Source organism: Selaginella moellendorffii, unplaced genomic scaffold, assembly GCF_000143415.4.
Source record: "Selaginella moellendorffii unplaced genomic scaffold, v1.0 SELMOscaffold_46, whole genome shotgun sequence".
NCBI classification, from domain to species: domain Eukaryota; kingdom Viridiplantae; phylum Streptophyta; class Lycopodiopsida; order Selaginellales; family Selaginellaceae; genus Selaginella; species Selaginella moellendorffii.
In genome coordinates this window covers 1,313,094-1,328,384 of record NW_003314307.1, presented here as the reverse complement: position 1 = coordinate 1,328,384, position 15,291 = coordinate 1,313,094, and the positions used below count along the sequence as shown (strand labels likewise).

At 48.5% G+C, this 15,291-nt stretch overlaps 3 protein-coding genes across 4 annotated transcripts; 1 reads left to right on the top strand and 2 right to left on the bottom strand.

Moving 5' to 3' along the window:
- Positions 1-6,292: 6,292 nt before the first annotated feature.
- On the bottom strand, positions 6,293-9,412 carry LOC9657621 (sterol 3-beta-glucosyltransferase UGT80A2). Of its 2 annotated transcripts, XM_024685924.1 has the most exons (15): positions 9,303-9,412; positions 8,823-9,240; positions 8,585-8,757; positions 8,286-8,525; positions 8,111-8,222; positions 7,873-8,037; positions 7,757-7,820; positions 7,635-7,692; positions 7,400-7,577; positions 7,212-7,342; positions 7,048-7,150; positions 6,921-6,997; positions 6,812-6,859; positions 6,597-6,746; positions 6,293-6,532 (listed from the first exon to the last, which is right to left on the bottom strand). In XM_024685924.1, the coding sequence occupies exons 2-15, from the start codon at positions 9,094-9,096 to the stop codon at positions 6,350-6,352; spliced, it is 1,956 nt and encodes a 651-aa protein (XP_024541692.1). In that variant the 5' UTR covers positions 9,097-9,240; positions 9,303-9,412; the 3' UTR covers positions 6,293-6,349. The 2 variants fall into 2 exon arrangements, with proteins under 2 accessions (XP_024541692.1, XP_024541691.1); XM_024685923.1 differs by having other exon boundaries at positions 7,212-7,577.
- A 100-nt stretch (positions 9,413-9,512) lies between these two features.
- On the top strand, positions 9,513-13,040 carry LOC9657030 (DEAD-box ATP-dependent RNA helicase 42). The gene has a single exon (XM_002980913.2). It carries the CDS (start codon positions 9,518-9,520, stop codon positions 12,494-12,496), a length of 2,979 nt encoding a protein of 992 aa, XP_002980959.2. The 5' UTR covers positions 9,513-9,517; the 3' UTR covers positions 12,497-13,040.
- LOC9657029 (alpha-amylase) lies at positions 12,777-15,251 on the bottom strand. The gene is made up of 8 exons (XM_024685833.1): positions 14,954-15,251; positions 14,686-14,871; positions 14,188-14,611; positions 14,002-14,090; positions 13,797-13,949; positions 13,600-13,736; positions 13,384-13,553; positions 12,777-13,325 (listed from the first exon to the last, which is right to left on the bottom strand). Exons 1-8 carry the CDS (start codon positions 15,249-15,251, stop codon positions 12,797-12,799), a joined length of 1,986 nt encoding a protein of 661 aa, XP_024541601.1. The 3' UTR covers positions 12,777-12,796.
- Between the last annotated feature and the right edge of the window lie 40 nt (positions 15,252-15,291).

Genomic DNA, 15,291 nt, shown 5'->3' with positions numbered 1-15,291 from the left:
TCCACCATATCACTCCATCTTTCATCATTTCCACACTTACCACCCTTGGGCAATGCATCCCCTCTTCTACCTCTCTTTCTTTCTTGATTTCGGCCAATCTTTGGAGCATACTGGAAGTCATTAAGAGGTTGCATTTGCATATTAAACTTTCCTAAGCCGAAATCCAAGTACGGGTTAAGTTCTTTGGGTATTCACACTCTCTTTCCTCTATTTTCCTCCTCTTTTCACACTTTTTTTGCACTTTTTCTTCAACTTCAAGATCCAATTTGACTACAAGGTTTCCCACCAGGTTTTTGTCCCTATCTCCAAACTTCACACTTACCTCTTTTCTTTCTTTTCCACTTTGTTTTCTAGAGTTTCTACTATTTCACGCAACTACCAACACTTGGCATCAGTAGCAGAGGTACACTCTACACTCTTCGGCAGGTTCTCGTGCCTTTGGAGCTAATGCGATCCACCGTGGTCGCATGTTAGGGCATGGCCACCGAGAGAGTGAGAGAGAGAGAGGGAATATTTTAGTCTTCAAAATATTCCCCATCTTCCTTGTATAAAACCCTTGCCCCACAAGGGCAATAAAGGGCATTTTTGTGAAGAGTATTGAAGCATTTCTCGTGTTTGAGCAAGCGTTGGGGGAGGCGCCCCTCCTTCCCCCAACACCATCTTACACTGGACAATATCTTCATCCCATCATTCCATTCAGTCGTATGCCTCCTCTTATCTTCACAACTACTATGAAAGAACTCCTTCACGAAGAACTTGTTTTCCTTTTTGCTTTGCATGTTTCTCCTGTCAGTCTTCCTAAGAAGTATCATGATTTTGGAGATGTGTTTAACAAGAAAAAAGCTAGTGTACTACCTATTCATCAGCCTTACGACTATCCCATTGATTTACAAGTGTCACTTCCATGGGGGCCTATCTATAGGTTATCCCCGTCTAAGCTTAAGGCCCTCAAAGACTACGTGGAAGAGAACCTTGCATCAGGGTACATTTAGCATCCGCAGTCCCCGGCTGGAGCACCTATCTTCTTTGTCAAGAAGAAGGATGGGAGTTTGCGGCTAGTCATCGACTACCGAGGTTTGAACAAGGTAACTGTTCATAATTGTTATTTGCTGCCTTTGATCTCAAACATATTGGAATGCCTCGGTGGTGCCTACTTCTTCACCAAGATTGACCTCCATGGAGCATACAACCCAATCCGGATTCGGCCTAGTGATGAATGGAAGACTGCGTTCCAAACCCGCTATGGCCATTTCGAGTACACTGTTATGCCATTTGGCTTGACAAATGCTCCAGCAATTTTCCAATACATGGCAAATGATGTTTTTCAGAAGTTTCTTGATCGGATGGTGATTGTCTACCTCGACAACATCCTCATCTACTCAAAAACTCAGGAGGAGCACGACAAGCATGTGCGCAAGGTGCTGGTGAAGCTGCGGGAATATAGCCTATACGTGAAGCTTGAGAAATGTTCCTTCGATCAAGAGTCTATGGAGTTCCTTGGGTACATTGTCACTCTTGAGGGTATCACGATGGATCCTGCCAAAGTCAAGATTATTCTCGAATGGGAGCCTCCACAATCAATGTTGAACGTTCAGGTTTTCCTTGGCTTTGCCAACTTCTACTGCAAATTCATTGATAACTACTCCCACATTGTCCTTCCTCTCACATATCTCACTCATAAAAATGTTCCCTTCTCTTGGTCTGCTGCTGCCCAGCAGGCCTTTGACACACTCAAGGCGGCCTTCAATCTACTCCCGTCTTGGTCCACGCTGATCCCTCACAACCTTTCTTCATCAAGGTGGACGCCTCCGACTTTACCATCAGTGCTATGCTGTCTCAACTCGAAGTGGATCAGGAATTTCATCCGGTCACTTTTCATTCTCGGAAATTCCAGCCTGTAGAGATCAATTACAAAATCCACGACAAGGAGCTCCTTGCCATCATGGATTCCTTTGGAGAGTGGCGTCATTTCTTGGAGGGGGCAAGCCAATTAACAATGGTCTAGACGGATCACAAAAATCTCAAGTACTTTGCCACTTCCCGAGTTTTGAGCCGTCGTCAGGCAAGGTGGGCACAATTCTTGAGTCAGTTTGACTTTGTTATCAAGTACAGACCTGGAAAGCTTCAGGGCCTTCCTGATGCTCTTTCAAGGCGCTCCTATCTCAATCTCAAGCTTGATAATCCTGCCTTTTATCAACAGGATTAAGTTATCCTCAGTCCTGATCGGCTTCAAGTTATAGCAATTTCCCTGGCCCCTCAGGACTCCTTCTTGATGGACACAATCAGAAATGATTTTCAATCCAACGACCTTGCCAGTGATATTTTCCCCCATCTTCAGGCTGGACACCCAATGACTCCCGACTACTGGAGATTTGACGAGTTTGAGTTCTTAGATGGCTTATTGTACTATGGGGAGTAGCTTTACATTACTTAAGGTGATGCTCAAAGGTTGGTCCTGATGGTGTGCCATGATAACTCAATTGCTGGTCACTTCAGCATTGCAAAAACCTATGAGCTGGTTGGGACTTTTGGTGGCCTCACATGGACGACTACATCAAAGCTTTTGTTACCTCCTGTGACACTTGCGCCCAGAATAAGGTGCCTCGCCACCTTCCTTCAGGTTTGCTTCATTCTCTCCTGGTCCCTTCAGGTCCTTGGGAATCCATCTCCATGGATTTCGTGAGTGATCTTTCGAGTTCTAGAGGTTTCAATAGCAATTTAGTCATGGTGGATCGCTTCACAAATATGGCACACTTCCTGCCGTGTACCAAGGAGTTTTCGGGTGAGGACATGGCAAAATTGGTATTCAGGGAAATTTTCCGACTTCATGGGATTCCTGCAAATGTGGTTTCAGATCGGGGACCTCAATTCATCTCTCATTTCTGGCAATGGTTCTTGCAACTGCTTGGAGTGAAGGCCAACCTCTCTTCGGCGTATCACCCTCAAACTGATGGACAGTCCGAGCGAACGATTTAGACGTTGGAACAATTCCTAAGGTGCTTCATCAACTATTATCAGGATAACTGGTTCGATATCCTTCCATTTGCTGAGTTTTCCTATAACAACTCCATTCATTTCTCCCTTCGAGTTTCCCCCTTCTTTGCAAACTCTGGCCCAAATCCCTGATTCAATCTCTCACTTCCTTCTCCATCCAAATCCTCTGGTTCAAATCTCCACTCTAAGGCATTTGTCTCCAACTTCCAGGAAATCCACAACTCCATCTCCTTCCACCTCCATCATGCTTAGGAATCTCACAAAACATTCGCCAATGTCCATCGTCAGGATTGTCCCCCTTACAATATCAAGGATAAAGTCTGGCTTCTCAAACGAAATATCTCCACCACCAGGCCATGTCCCAAACTTGATTTCAAACACCTTAGTCCTTTCCTATCACTACCATCATTAATCCTATCACTTATCATCTTGCACTTCACTCTTTATATCAAATTCACCCCATTTTTCACTCCTCTCTCTTGAGCCTTATATTCCCAGTCTTATTCCAAAATCGGGTCATTCCTCTGCCTCCACCAGTGCAGCTCGAGGATGGGTTTGAGTACAAAGTTTAGGACATCCTTGATTCAAAAATCTCACGATTTAAACTCTACTATCTAATAGACTAGACTACAAACATGGGGAGCAGCTTTACATTCCTTAAGGTGATGCTCGAAGGTTGGTCCTGATGGTGTGCCATGATAACCCGACTGCTGGTCACTTCAGCATTGCAAAAACCTATGAGCTGGTTGCACGGGACTTTTGGTGGCCTCACATGGACGACTACATCAAAGCTTTTGTTACCTCCTGTGACACTTGCGCCCAGAATAAGGTGCCTCGCCACCTTCCTTCAGGTTTGCTTCATTCTCTCCTGGTCCCTTCAGGTCTTTGGGAATCCATCTCCATGGATTTCGTGAGTGATCTTTCGAGTTCTAGAGGTTTCAATAGCAATTTAGTCATGGTGGATCGCTTCACAAATATGGCGCACTTTTTGCCGTGTACCAAGGAGTTTTCGGGCGAGGACATGGCAAAACTGGTATTCAGGGAAATTTTCCGACTTCATGGGATTCCTGCAAATGTGGTTTCAGATCGGGGACCTCAATTCATCTCTCATTTCTGGCAATGGTTCTTGCAACTGCTTGGATTGAAGGCCAACCTCTCTTCGGCGTATCACCCTCAAACTGATGGACAGTCCGAGCGAATGATTCAGATGTTGGAACAATTCCTAAGGTGCTTCATCAACTATTATCAGGACTTGAGGAACGCACTTTGGAACCTGCAGACAACCTAATTCATTCTTCTGACCTTGTTCAGGACTTCCACTGCCGCTATCCTTCTTGTCCCAGTCCTCATTCTTTTCCTTCTCCATCTCCCGTCCCTCGACGGCCATCTCATCCTCCTCTTCATTCTCATTCACATCCTCATTCCACTCGTTCTTGAGGAGGGGGTGCTGTCAGGAATCCCTCAATTCTTGCCACATTCCTGACTCTCGCCAGATTCCTAACCCACAGACCACATTCTTGACTCTCAAGACACTTCCTTATTCCTAACTCTCTGATTTCTTGTATGATTCCTGATTCTTGAACCACATTCCTGATGATGACGTGGTGCCTCCTCGACCTTAGCTATATTTAGGCCGTCCTCGATCCAAGAGTGGTGGAGCTTCATCAATGTATAGTATATATATAGGTTAGTCTTGTTTCATTTCTTCACAATCTGAATCAACACTAGTCTAAGGCCTTTTCTTCGTTTTCACTAGCTTTTCTTTTCGTCTTCTGCATTTTCCAGTCCTGATCTTGTTGGGGGTCTTGACAGTTTGTTTAAAGGGCTCCTTGCTCAGTGGAAGGGACCATTTCCAGTGTTATAGCAAGCTAGATCACAAGTTATAAAGTTTGGTATGATATTTAACAAGTTGATCCTCCAAAAATTATACATATGCAATTTAAGTGTTTTGTATAAAGGGATAAAAAATAACTAACACCACCTACAAATCCATCAGTGCCTCCTTTTGATATTACTCCATATCTTGGCTCATCAATCAAAGAACCCTAATGACTTTTCAAGAGGATGTGAGTATAAGCTCCTGAGTTTGGACTTCCCAGGAGGTCACCCAACCCAGTACTATTTAAACCCAAAGACACTTAACCCCAATTATCCCAAGACCCTTAACCAATTGAAAAAGGGGGTGCACTCTTGTTAATAAGCCCTTTCCCTCTATATTTAAACCCCATGAATTGTCTCTCGAGTTGTTCCCTTTAGTTGCTTACAATCCATCACGCTTCCCTGCAAGGTCACACCCTCGTGAACGGAAGCTGAGAGCCGCAACTCTCCTGAGAGCCCCACTCTCTTGACACCCTATCCCTCGAGTCGAGCCCAGCAGGAGCAAATTGGACTAGCTAGATGTCAATCAACTTGTCCAAGGGGTAGGCCCAATGGGAGCAAACTGGATCAGCCAGATGTCAATCAACTTGTGGTGTGATTTCCTTAGCCAACCAACAAAGTCGGACCCGAGACCGCTCTGATACCAAATGTAAGTTCCTGAGTTTGGACTTCCCGGGAGGTCACCCAACCTAGTATTATTCAAACCCAAGGACATTTAATCCCAATTATCCCAAAACCCTTAACTGATTGGAAAAGGGGGTGCACTCTTATTCATGGGCCCTTTCCCTCTATATTTGAACCTTATGGATCGTCTCTCGAGTCGTTCCCTTTGGTTGCTTACAGTGAAGTCTAAGTATATAGCTACAATACTGTATACTAATATTAGCTTAGTAGAATTTTGGTAGCCATTGAATTGGTTTTAATTCGGACCACTCACTCAGTTAAGGTTTTTTGGATAATTGATATGCATATTGTTTCATTTCTATATTTTATGTACTCATAATGTTAAATTTTAACTTATAACAACTTTGATATAAGATATTATTAGTAATGTAAATGTAAATAGTTTATAGAGACTTAATACCTTTTTTATCAGATATTTAACTTATTGTAAAATAATCAAATTGCAGCAATAATCTCAGACAAAGACAATAATAATATCTAAGAATATTAACTACTTGAAGTTGAGTGATGATATTTATTTTTTTCCTAAAGAAATTAAACTTATTAACATTTTTTTTTTCATTTATTCATAAATAAAATACATAAAAATTTATTTATATATTTATAAACTTATTCTCTTTCAAAACATTTTGTGATTACTATTACTCTTGTAGATTTTATAGATGCTCATAATAAATCTTAATAACATATAATATACACTAATTTATTAATTATGATTTTTCTATCCCAATCAGTATAGAAATAGAAGTGTAAGTATTAGGCCCTTTATAAAAATCGTGTTTACAGACTGAATCTAACAACAAAATATTCTCCGTAGCTTCTCCACGAGGCTGGAAAGGAAGCTCGAATCCGATGGGATGTCTGGAGCCTGATCCGGCATATCCTTTGGCAAGTGCCTGTGGAACGCGTTCACCGCTTCTTTCACGCCGTCCTCCCCGTCCATATGCTTGGCCAGTTGAATCGCTCGCTCTTTCACCTTTTTCCCAAGCCAAAGAATGAGAAACTATCGATCTATGCTAGGAAAACGTGACCAATCTTACCTCCGGCTCCAGCATGAAACGAATGGCAGCAACGAGCTTCTCCAGCGTGAATTGATTCACTGGAATTGGAGCTGGGCCGACTCCTTTAGCATGGACTTGCTCTCCCCAGAATGGCTGATCCCCGAAAATGGGAACTACAGTCGTCGGGCACTGCCAAGCACGCAAACTCATCCTGGTTAAGTCAAAAAAACCTCTGCTCTTGCTCTTGCTTATACCGCAGCTTTGAGACCGGCAGCTGTTGTTCCCGCGCCTCCATGATGAACCTACGACATATAAAGAGAGGGTTGGATGAATTGCAAAAGAAAGTTGTCATGACAAACATACCACTCCAGCGCATTGTGGAAAAAGCCAGTCGTGAGGACAGTTATCCAGTAAATAGATAAAATCTGGTGGATCTTTTACTGCAAAACGGAGTCCAGGTTTGATAACGTTTTAAAAACGCATTACTTACTGTCACCCAGCCCTCCCCAACCCCTGGAGATTATGCCGCGTTGGCCAGTTTCTTCAAGAGCTTTTACTATGATCGACGTCATCCCCTTGGGATCTTGAACAGGCTTCCCAAAACTCGGCGTCAAAACAACACTCGTATGCAATGAAGAAGGATTTAAGACTTACAAGGCTTCCAAAACCAACGTAAATTGGCTTTGCTCCTGCTTGCAGCCACTTGGAGAGTTCCGCATGGGGCTCATAATCTCTGGCAAGATCCAGAAAACAGAAGCCAACCACGTCGACACGCTGGCCCCAGTCTGCAAACAAGTGGAAACTTAAATCAATGTGACACGGAAAAAGACGATACGCAATACCTCTGGGCTTGGGGACCAGATGTGGACTCCATATGTAACCCGTAGGTAAGTCCGATATTGATCCTATTGAACCGCTCAAGTAGGTAATTGGACGGAGCTTAAGTTTCTTCTTCCGGAAGTCGTTTATCATGCTCCGAATTCCCCACCATATGAGGGAGTCCACAACTTGATAAGACATCTGCCATTATTTCAAAACTCACATAAGTGTTTCGCCATAGTATAATTCGCCACTCACCCGGTAACCAGCCGGATTCTTGATGCGTGCCAACGGATGAGGAAACTCACTGGTTGGCCTGCAATAGCGGCCACGGGACATGTTAGTGGTAGTAGAAGAAAGAACGTCAGGTTTTTTCTTACGTCCAAGGCATTGTAAAGAAAATGTGAAGTGGGACTCTCAAGTACTCAGCCACATGAACATGACCTGCAGAACTGTCGGCATTGTAAACGAGATCAAAAAGCCGAGAGAAACTTACCATACGCGGGAGGATTTGCAATCATCGCCTGAGCTCTGAAAGGAACTGGTCCATCAGCCTCAATACAGGCAGGAAGCAACGAGTTTATGATAGCTTTGATCTGCTTTCTTTGAATAGGTATCTCGGATGGATTGGAAGGAAGAAACCCTTTGTTTTTCACCATGTCTGTAATGAGCGCGACCTGTCAGTGAATGAGGCATCAAACAATAAGCTCAAACTGCTACCAGTTGACACGTACATCCAGCTAGAATTTTCGGATCCCCGCCTAAAGGATAGAACTCCAGCCCAGCAGTTAACACAAACTCCCGAAAGTTGGCGTGTGTAGCGAGGCGTACACGGTGGCCGTATTCCTGCGTAAGTAATCACAAGCATGAGTGAGATTTTCACTTCAGAAGAATAAACGAGGAAAACACCTGTAGATGCTTTCCGATCGCAATAAATGGTTGAACATCCCCTCGTGTACCAACGATGAGCATTACAATCTGCAATGGCTGCACTTTGAACTTCCTCTCGTCCCACTCCTCGTCGTAAATACGAAGGGAATCGCTTAGTTCGGGCGCAATGAGCTCGGGCATGATGCGAGCACTTCCAGCCACATCAAACTCGACAGTTCCATCCGTCTTGACTGTAGCCAAGCGTTGCAACATCTTTTTCTGGAGACCAAAAGAAGAAGGTAGTCAGTCCAAGGAATTTATGTTGAAGGAATGTTTACCTTTCTTCTGTCGGACAACTTATCCGCGACCTTTCTTCGTATATTTTCTTCCTCGTGTCTTTGCAAGCTCGCTTTCTCCGTGGCTGATCGCAGCAACCTTCCATTGGAGGTATGATCGCGCGTTTCCTCGCCATTCGTGGCGGGCATGGTCACTGACCGTCCCAATCCCCTATCTTCTCACCACCAAACACAAAAGGTTCTAAGCAAGGAAAAAATAAAAGCAAAGGAGAAGACTAACCGGATCCGGAGGAATTGTCTCCTCGCGACGACGGCGTCGGAGTGGACGCTTCGTCCGATCGCAGCGGCAAAGCTTGCTCGAGCATGAGGAGCGATGGAGCCGAGTACGTCAAGTGGAGCTTGGGCTGATCGTCCGGCGGCTTCACCCGGCACACATCCGACGCTGATTCCTTCAACATCCGCTCGGGCTTGACGCCTTGATCATCGATCTGCTGCGCGGCGGCGGCATTGGCATTAGCTGGACTGGATGGAGCCGAGGAGGAAGAACTGTCCATCGCGACCAAATATCCCAAACCCTTTGTTTCCTCCAAACTCCTGGCGCTGATCCTACTGTAGCTCCCTAGATCGGTTGATCCGAGCCGAAAAGCTCCGCTCCTAGTGGATTCCAATCTGCTCCTCCACCCATGGCGAAATCCTCGCTACATGGCAACCAAAACGATCAATCGCAACCTTTGGAGATATTCACGGTGTGATCACAGACCTAGGGCCCAAGGATGGATTGGATCCGGCGATGGCGATGGAACGCCTCCGGCTCGTTGCGCCGCGCCATAGCTATGCGCTGGACACAGAAGCGCCATAGTCACCCCGATGCCGTCCATCTCAACGGCTTTGTTTTACGCATATTCTATGACGATTCTCCGTAGATTCACATCTAGGTATATTCTCTCTTGCCCTAATTTGCTAGGGCTGGGGAGCATGGGCAAGGAGAGGGATCGCAAGAGCGAAGAGCGCAAGGGCGAGCGGTCATCGCGGGGCGAGGATTCGAAGCGCGAGCGCGATCGGGATCGAGACCGCCACAAGGACAAGGTACGCAGCAGTAGGGATCGAGATCGAGAGCGCGATCGCGAGAGGCATCACCACAGGGACAGGGAGCATCACAGGGAAAGAGAGCGGGACAGGGACAGGGAAAGGGATCGGGACAGAGACAGGCATCGCGAGCGCGAGAGAGATAGGAGGAGCAGGGACCGTGAGAAGCGAGAGAGAAGTAAGCAAGAGGAGGATGACGAGGAGAGGGAGAGGGAAGCGAAGAGGGCGAGAAAGGAAGATGGTGGCGATAGCAGTGGTGAAGGGAAGGGTGTGGAGGAGGAGGGCGGCGACGACAAGGAGGCCGAGCAGAAGAGATTGGACGAGGAGATGGAGAAGCGGAGGCGGAGAGTCCAGGAGTGGCAAGAGCAACGGCGGCAAAAGGAAGATGAAGAAAGGGAGAGCAAAGGTATTGCAGCTCAAGACGAGCAAGGCGAGGTCGCAAATGGCAAGGCATGGACGCTCGAAGGGGATGAGTCTGACGAGGAGGTTGGAAATGGTGATGCGGCTGCTCGAGCTGAAGAGAGCCAAGCTAAGCAAGGTGGAGGAGTCGAGGAAGCTCCGATGGAAGTTGTCCAGGAAGAGGAGGAGGAGGTGGATCCTCTGGATGCTTTCATGAACACCATGGTCATTCCCGAGGTGAAGAAGCTCCAAGCGGCGCCGCCTTCTGTCGCTGGTGCTGGGGCTACCGCTCAAGAATCTAAAGCCTCACAGCCTCCAAGCATCTTGAAGAAGAATCGAGGACCTCGAGGGGACTCGGAGTCCGAGGTGGAAGCCGGGGATGACGACGACAGTGATGCCGAGGAAGACGACGAGGACTTTATAAAGCGGGTGAAGAAGACCAAAGCCGAGAAGCTGGCGGTGGTCGACCACACAAAGGTTCCTTACACTTCCTTCCGCAAGGACTTTTACAAGGAGGTGAAGGAGATCCAGAGGATGAGCAAGGAAGATGTCACGGCATACCGCAAGGAGCTGGAGCTCAAAGTCAAGGGGAAGGACGTCCCCAAGCCGATCAAGACGTGGAACCAGACCGGCCTGAGCAGCAAGATGCTGGACGTGATAAAGAAGCTGGGCTTCGAGCGGCCCATGCCGATCCAAGCACAGGCACTTCCGATCATCATGAACGGCCGGGACTGCATTGGTATCGCAAAGACAGGCTCCGGCAAGACGCTCGCCTTCGTTCTGCCGATGCTGAGACACATCAAAGACCAGCCGCCGCTTGCTCAGGGGGACGGTCCCATCGGTCTCATCATGGCTCCGACGAGGGAGCTTGTGCAACAGATATACAGTGACATAAAGAAATTCACCAGAGTTATTGGGCTTACCTGTGTCCCTGTCTATGGCGGCTCTGGAGTCGCCCAGCAGATTAGCGAGCTCAAGCGTGGTGCCGAGATAGTAGTGTGCACACCGGGAAGAATGATCGATATACTGTGCACCAGCTCCGGGAAGATCACAAACTTGAGACGGGTGACATACTTGGTGATGGACGAGGCCGACCGCATGTTTGACATGGGCTTTGAGCCGCAGATAACCAGGATCGTCCAGAACACGAGGCCGGACCGGCAGACGGTGCTCTTCTCCGCGACGTTTCCACGCCAGGTTGAGCTCCTGGCTCGTAAAGTCTTGGACAAGCCGGTGGAGATCCAAGTTGGAGGACGCAGTGTGGTGAACAAGGACATAACTCAGACGGTGGAGGTCCGTCCGGAGGAGGATCGTTTCCTGCGGCTGCTCGAGCTCCTCGGCGAGTGGTACGAGAAAGGAAAGGTGCTGGTGTTCGTCCACTCGCAGGAGAAATGCGACAGCCTCTTCAGGGACCTTCTCAAGGCCGGGTATCCGTGCTTGTCTCTCCACGGTGCCAAGGACCAGACCGACCGGGAGTCGACGCTGTCCGACTTTAAGTCCAACGTTTGCAACCTTTTGGTGGCGACGAGCGTCGCAGCGAGAGGTTTGGACGTGAAGGAGCTGGAGCTGGTCGTCAACTATGACGTTCCCAATCACTACGAGGACTACGTCCACCGCGTGGGACGCACTGGACGGGCGGGCCGGAAGGGATGTGCCGTGACTTTCATCGCCCCCGACGAGGACAGATACGCTCCCGACCTTGCCAAGGCGCTGGAGCTCTCGGAGCAGCCCATCCCCGAGGACTTGAAGAGCCTGGCTGATGGTTTCATCGCAAAGGTGAACCAGGGGAGTGAGAAGGCTCACGGCAGTGGCTATGGTGGCAGCGGCTTCAAGTTCAACGAGGAGGAGGACGAAGCTCTCAGGGCCGCGAAGAAAGCCCAGGCCAAGGAGTATGGCTACGAGGAAGAGGAGGAGCCTGGCGAGACGGACGACGACAACGAGATCCGGAAGACAGGAGTGGACATGATGCTGGCCTTCACAAACGCAGCCAAGGCCGTGAACTCTCAAGCCGCTGGAACCTCCGTCGCCGCCATCCCGGTCCTGCCGAGCATCACCATCCCGGGGATAGTCCCCGGCCAGCCGTCGGACTTCCGCGACAAGGCGATCCAGGTGGTGAAGAACTTGCAGCACAACATCCAGAAGATCACGGCCGAGTCGCTCCAGGAGCGGTACGAGGCGGAGCTGGAGATCAACGACTTTCCCCAGCACGCTCGCTGGAAAGTCACGCACAAGGATGCGCTGGGACAGATTAGCGAGTGGACTGGAGCCGCGATCACGACTCGCGGGCAGTTCTTTCCACCGGGGAAGATCCCAGGCCCCGGCGAGCGCAAGCTCTATCTCTTCATCGAAGGTGGATCCGAGACCTCGGTTAAGAAGGCCAAGGGGGAGATCAAGCGCATCCTGGAGGAGTCTACGTCCAACATGGTGTTGCAACCGGCTGTCCAACCTGGGAAGTACTCTGTCTTATGATTCATACTCGACGCTTCTAAAGTTTGCTTCGTTTTTTCTTTTTTCTTTTCACGGTGGGCTTCTTTTTTTCTTGAAGGCTGGCAGGATGCCATAGGCTGGGAACTGCTTGTGAGACGCATTTGTCTCTCTACTTACCAATCACTTATAAAGCTCACCTTTTTTTTATTTACTTGCGTTTTTTTTGGTTACGTGTTTTAACCAGAGACTTTTGTGGCTTTCAGGGGGAGCTATTCTCTTGGGAGCTTTGCAAGCACGAGAAGATTTATATCATCCAACAATGGTGATGGGAAATGGTGAGTTTCATTTCTTCTTGTTTTTAACATTCTCACGCTCGTCTTTGTCGTCGTCGTCATTCTCATTGTCATCTTCATCTTCATCATCGTCTTCATCATCGTCATCGTCGTCTTCATCATCTTCATCGTCCTCATTGTCTTCGTCATGGATCTCCACTTTATGCTTCGGTGCTGCTGGCTTGCTCTTGTCCTTGTCCTTGTCCTTGTTCTTGCCGTTGTCAATCCCGCTGGGAGGCGGGAGCTTGCAGCTCTTCAAGGTGTCGCTCAAGTCTTTTGCGTTTGAGACGAGGCCGGGCACCTCCTGCATTATCCGGCCCACGGTTCCACACGACATGTCGGTAGTGATTTTGATCTCCACGTCTGTCTTGGTGGCATCTGCTGCACTGCCACCAGCCGCGTTGATGACAATATCGGACGTGAGCTTTGGCTGTGGAAGGATGGCATGCTCTTTCATGTTTTCCCAGATGGCGAACTCTGGTCCGGTCATGATGATCTTCCACGCTGTGGGATTTGGGACGAGCGTGCCCATGTCAAACCTGCGCGTGGCTTTGTATAAACTTTGATCCTCCAAAAGAATGACTACTACTTGGTTACCTGTTTCCGAGCTTGATGATGAGCCTTTCGTCGACACAGGCAACGTACATGTCGAAGTCTGCTGCAAGAATCGTGATCTTGCTGTCTGAGTGTATGCCGTTGTTTCGTCTCAGCTCCATCAGTTGTGAGATCTTGTCCTTCATCCCCCAGTCGAAGAAATGGTCCCAGAACTGCAAGAGGATCGATTAAAAGCTCTCAGGAGGCTCGCAGACTTACAATGCATGGTATGCCCGGATGCGTGATGATGTATACGTAGCCCAAGAGAACTTTGTCATCGGGAAAATTCCAGTGTCTCTGAGTAGATCCCGTGTCGTGATTGTCGACAAAAGTTACAGCTTTTGTTGGATACCACCCTGCTCAAGACACACAAAAGCATCTTGTTTCCGGGACGAAACATAGATAAGTAACGTTACCAATAAGACCGGGAGGCTTTCCCTCTCCGTCCCGCAGTCGCCAGTACTCGTTCTTCACGGCATCTTGAAGAACTCCTTTGGTGGTGAAGTCGAACACACAGGAAAGTCCTCCAGTACCATCAATCCAATCGCAAAGCTGTTGCCTGTGGGTATCTGTGACGACCAAGAGAGTCAATTCTCCTAAGAGAAACAAATGCGCGCTTACTTTGGTTTGCAGCCGCCCTGCCGTTTTCGTAGTTCAACGAAGTCCAGTACTCGCCCACCGAGAAGCTTGGATGTGTCCTCTCGCAGTATCTATATGAACATGCTCGTTGAGAGTTTCAGGAGAAAAAAGAAAGCAAAGTTTGTTCTTACGTGATGTTGGTTGGATGTGTAACGTGTTGTTGCTTACATCTTGGTGTAGGCCGGTGAGTAGCCCTTGACGAAATCGAAGCGCCAACCATCGAATCCAATCTCTGCCTTCATCCAGTTCATCCAGTCTGTGAGCTCGTCTTGCACTTGCTTGTTGGAATGGTCCAGGTCCGGAGCCGCTCCATAGCTCTCACCACTATCCTTGGACCCCTTCCCACCACTGTCATAGATGTCGTTGCTGACCAAAGCCCACGGTCCCCAGTCAAGCCTCTTGTCCTTGGTTCCACCCTCGTAAAGGTTCCAGTGTCCAGTTGAGTCTTGCTTCCAGCCACTTCGATGGTTGATCACGATGTCGGCGATGCAGCACAGGTTATGCGAATGCAAGACGTCGATGCATTCCCTCAGCTGGGCCTCATTCCCGTAGCTCGACGAGTTAAGATCGTAGAGCTGAGTCGGCAAATATCCTGGGAGCAAACCGTGGAGTCAGAGCAAGTTTGCTGAAACAACAGCCACCAGGAACGAAAAAAGAGTGTTGTACCATGCTTATCAACCGACTGTGAAGGTGGTGGAAACCACACATCTGTGAAGCCGGCAGCTTGGATCTCCGCAGCCCTGCTCTTGAGAGTGTCATACCAAGGCTTCTTTGCTTGAGATTCCCAGTTGAATCCCTGGAGGAAACAAAGGAGAAAAAAATGATCAATGCTTCGAAAACTAAAAACCATTGCTTACTTGCAAGACAATGTGGTATCGAGAATCCGGATAAGTCGGCCGAGGCGGCCTCTTCTTTCGAACCACACCGCCGCTACCACCGCCGCTACCACCGCCCTGCTGCTCGGCAGCGCGAATCGCTAGATTTCGCTTTCTCCATTTCTCTTCCGACCGCGAAATCCCAATCGCGAGCGGGTGACAGATCCCACAAACGCTGTCCGCGTTGCTGCCACTACACCCTACCTTCCCGAAAGATCTTGCTGCCCGGCTCGACGGGGCCGCGATTCTCACACTGCAGCAGGCGCCAGCGCTGCCGCCGCTCCTCAGCCTCGCCGCCGAGCACGATGGATCATCCACAACCACGCAGTGGAGAGCGGCGATGGCGCAATGGCTCATCTCTCCCGCGCATTCTCTCTGTGCCCTAGGTTTCCTCTTT

Excerpts from the sequence above, each read along its gene's own strand:
- LOC9657621 (XM_024685923.1), bottom strand. The coding sequence starts at position 9,096 with ATGGACAGTTCTTCCTCCTCGGCTCCATCCAGTCCAGCTAATGCCAAT. Across the intron at positions 8,758-8,822 it reads AGACAATTCCTCCGGATCCG|ATAGGGGATTGGGACGGTCA; the intron begins GTTAGTCTTCTC and ends GGTGGTGAGAAG. Across the intron at positions 8,526-8,584 it reads AGTTGTCCGACAGAAGAAAG|AAAAAGATGTTGCAACGCTT; the intron begins GTAAACATTCCT and ends TTTGGTCTCCAG.
- LOC9657029 (XM_024685833.1), bottom strand. The coding sequence starts at position 15,251 with ATGAGCCATTGCGCCATCGCCGCTCTCCACTGCGTGGTTGTGGATGAT. Across the intron at positions 14,872-14,953 it reads GGGCGGTGGTAGCGGCGGTG|CAATGGTTTTTAGTTTTCGA; the intron begins GTAGCGGCGGTG and ends CTTGCAAGTAAG. Across the intron at positions 13,737-13,796 it reads AAAGCCTCCCGGTCTTATTG|GGTGGTATCCAACAAAAGCT; the intron begins GTAACGTTACTT and ends TGTCTTGAGCAG.
- LOC9657030 (XM_002980913.2), top strand. The coding sequence starts at position 9,518 with ATGGGCAAGGAGAGGGATCGCAAGAGCGAAGAGCGCAAGGGCGAGCGG.